General features: G+C 37.4%; 1 protein-coding gene across 1 annotated transcript; it reads right to left on the bottom strand.

The window, feature by feature from the left end:
* Positions 1-513: 513 nt before the first annotated feature.
* LOC115283423 (endogenous retrovirus group K member 25 Env polyprotein-like) lies at positions 514-2,601 on the bottom strand. Its single transcript, XM_029929667.1, has one exon. The coding sequence runs from the start codon at positions 2,599-2,601 to the stop codon at positions 514-516; it is 2,088 nt and encodes a 695-aa protein (XP_029785527.1).
* Between the last annotated feature and the right edge of the window lie 1,333 nt (positions 2,602-3,934).

The following is a 3,934-nucleotide window of genomic DNA, read 5'->3' as shown; positions in this document are numbered from 1 at the left end:
CCTGTCTTAGGTTGATAGGATGGTAAGGCCTCTCTTACCCGTCATTGGCTAGCCAGCCCGTGCCTCTTGCCATAATATAGCTCTTCATCGGCCTCCTGATCGGCCATATTGAGCTTATGATGATGGATCTGGATAGGCCATATCTTGATAGCATCTTTTTGCTGCCTTAGAAATGCCATGACCTTATTGAATAGAACAGGGTCCAAGGACACCAAGATCAATAAACCCTCAATAGGTCCCAAAGGCGGGAGGAGACAATTTTCCATTTAAGAGTTGCAAATCTTTGATACCATGATCGTCATACCAGGAAGAGTTAATATTGACAGGAATCATAATATAAGATGGTTAATAATTTTTTGAGTAGTTAAAGCTAATGTTACATATTTAGATATATTATTAATAAAAGAGGTTGTATATACTTTTTTAATTAAAGCAACAGTAGACACAGTAAGCTTTTTAATTTGCCCCCAAGTAGAAAGGGGACTATTTCTGGTGTTAAATGATGGATGGATATCATTTGTCCGTTTGCAGGAACGTAGGTGGAGTCTTCTTATCTTCTGATTTAGGTTGTCTGTGGTCCATTGATCTTGACTGAAGATCTCCCCGCCTTTTATTTAAGAACTCAGAAGCCTTGACTTCAGTGCGCAAGCGAGAGATACTAGACTTAAGACATCTATAAATGCAAGGCAAAAGAAATAATATTATCAAGAATATTGTCAGTGAGATGCCAACGTTAACCATCATAGAAAAGAAACTGGAGTGTCCCACCAAATTTGTTATACCATTGTAAATATCAGTAGCAAGATCATCTGCGTTGAAATCCTTTCTAGCCTGGTTTATTTCTGAAATTTGTTTATGTAAGGCACTTATATCAAAACTTAAATCCGAATGGTTCCAAATTCCTAAAATATGTTGTTGCACCTTTTTCCAAGAATGTTGGGACTCATTTACTTGTAAATGTGTAACACAAATCCATTTATAATCCGAATGACATCTAAGAGACAGTTGAATTTTTAAGGTTAATAATTCTTGGCCAATAGACATAACTGCCTCTTCAAGTGCGTTAACCTTATCATTAAGCTTTCGGTCAATAATTTCTTGAGTAGTTAAGGTTAATGTTATATTTTTAGACATATCATTAATAAAAGATGCTGTATGTACTTCTTTAACCAGAACAACAGTAGACACTGTAACAGAAGTAATAACTGAGATCAATGCAGTTATGCCCAATATTAAAGCAGCAATAAATCTTTTTGGACGAGATAACTCATTATTTAAAAGTTGTAGAGCCTTTATAACATGATTATCATACCAGGGAGAAGAAACATTTACAGGAATCATGATATAAGGTGGTTGTTTTACAATCAGCATCATTTTAATATTCATCTCAGAGGTTAGACAATTAGATAAAAGACACTCATTACAATTTACAGAATATCTTTTACTATTAGGTTCTCTATTGATTTGCAAAGTGTTTAGATCTTTAGCCATTAATAGAGCATAAGGAGAGGTTACACAAGCTTTAAAGTTATAGGTCTGTGTAGTATTTTGACCATATGAATAAGTAATATTCCGAGTGGCAGCCAATAGCCTCCAAATGTGGTTATGAAACCTAGTAGACTGATTTTGTTGTGACACCAAAATAGGAATTACAAACCCTTGGGTAGAAATACGATTAATCAGAATAGGGGAAGGTATAAGAGAATATCTCCAACAAAATTTGCCATTAAAATAGTTTCTAAAATCAGCAAAGGGGTCGAGTACGCTCCAGTCTTGAATAACTTCAGAATTATCAGGAGCAGTTACTAGAGTTGGTCGGGTAGAATTAAACATGCATTCAATCCATACAGGGCGTGCTCCTTGAACAGTAATTTCTGTTTTTTCTGAATAAGTACTAAATGGCTTACAGTCTGGGTATCTTGGTGGATGAGCATAGAATTTATTCATTGTAACCACATTTTCAAAAGGATAAGCCTTTACACCAGATACCTTTGCTCCTGGAAGAACAGCAGTTAATGTTCGCATTTTTATTGTATTAGTATTTAAGGCCTTACTTTGAGAATACGAAGGAGTCAGAGATACTCGGTCTTGAATTATACCAGAAATCTGAGTAGGGACACAATTAGGAATAAAATTAGAGAATGGCCACATTACAGGGAAGATGAAACACATGGGTAGAGAAGAGGAAACACCCATGTAAGTAATATTTTTACTAAACGCATTAATAAAGGTTCCAGAATCAGGAATGTTGAGCCCTCCAAGAAGAAAGGCTGAATTAGTATAAACCCTAATAGATTCTTCATCCCAAGTAACAGGGTGAAGGATAGGAGGCTTAGGAAAGAAAGCCCAATAATTAGCAGCACGTGTTTGTGTTATGTGGCACGAAAGTAGTGCAAGCATAGCAACAAAAAGAAGAGCAGGCTCTTGAGGCTGATGTTGTCCAGCAAGAAATTGTTTAGCCTCCAGAGCAAGTTTTTTAATTTGTCCCCAGCCAGGGAGAGTATTGTTCCTTGTGTTACGGGATACATGAATGCTGTTAGCTGTTCTGCTGGCATGAAGGCGTAGCCTTTTCATCCTCTGCTCCAGGTTGCTGTGGTCCATCGACCTTGATGCCATCTGTCAGCGGATCTGACGAAGGCGTGGCGACATGGCAAATTAGCCGATCTGGCACCCAAATAGGCGAATCACTGTCCTGTGGGAAAACACAAGCGAAACCTCGACCTGCAGTTAGTAAAACATCAGGGCCTTTCCAGGCCCCTGAGAGTACATCTTTCCATGTTACTAGAGGCTTTATAGTTAGTTTACTCTGTCAATGCTTAAGCATCGGGGTTTCCCCGGAATTGTCTGGAGTCAGGTGATTCAACACAAACATACAGTGAGCCAGAATTTGATGAGGTGAAGCATATTTAAAATCTGAATTTTGAAGTCTTACTATTTGATTTTTTAAAATTTGATTAGTTCTTTCAATAATAGCTTGACCCTGGGGATTATAAGGAATTCCTGTTGAATGTTGAATATGAAACTGTTCACAAAGATCTTTGAAACTCTTTGATGTATATGCTGGCCCATTATCAGTCTTAATTTTGAAAGGAAATCCTAATACAGAGAAGCATTGAAATAAATGTTGTTGAACATCCTTAAAAGCTTCTCCAGTTCGAGCAGGTGGAAAAAGTGCATGAGAATAAGTATCCACAGTGACATGAACAAAGGACAATTTTCCAAAGGAATTAACATGAGTCACATCCATCTGCCATAAAGCATTAGGTTTTAAGCCTCTAGGATTAATGTCCACATGTGAGACCCCTGAATTTATAGGTGGGCAAGAAGAACAGTTCTTAACTATTTGTCGAGCCTGTTCTCTAGTGATCTTAAATTGTAGCCTCAGAGCCGTCGAGCCTTGATGATGAATCTTATGAGATTTTTGGGCTTCATGTGCAGGATCCATAGTTAGACAAGCAATTTTAGTGTGACAGTCAGCTAAAGCATTTCCCTCAGAGAGGGGGCCGGGCAGCTTAGAGTGAGCTCTAATGTGTCCTAAGTAAAAAGTTTCCTGGCGTTGTTGAACATTAACCTGTAATTGCAAAAGTAAACCTGAAATTCCTGTTTTATAGAGAGTAACTGTTGCAATTTCAATGGCTGGAAAGAGTCCAACCACATATTTAGAGTCTGAAAATAAATTAAACATCTCTGGAGTTTCTTGAAACAATCTGATAACGGCGACAAGTTTGGCTCTCTGGGCTGAAGTTTCCTCAGTTTGAAAAGAAATAATTTTAGGTTCAGATGAGTTTTCATAAATGATTACTGAAACCATGCCGTTAGAGGACCCATCAGTAAATGCTAAAAGGGCATCCTCCAAAGGCTTACTTTTTGTTTTTGTAGGAAAAATAAAAGAATTTAATTTGCCAAATTGTAATATAGGGTCCTTAGGTATATT

The sequence above is a fragment of the Suricata suricatta genome, chromosome X, assembly GCF_006229205.1.
Source record: "Suricata suricatta isolate VVHF042 chromosome X, meerkat_22Aug2017_6uvM2_HiC, whole genome shotgun sequence".
In the NCBI taxonomy this organism is placed as follows: domain Eukaryota; kingdom Metazoa; phylum Chordata; class Mammalia; order Carnivora; family Herpestidae; genus Suricata; species Suricata suricatta.
Note: the sequence above shows the minus strand (reverse complement) of the source record. Positions and strands in the feature narration are given on the sequence as shown.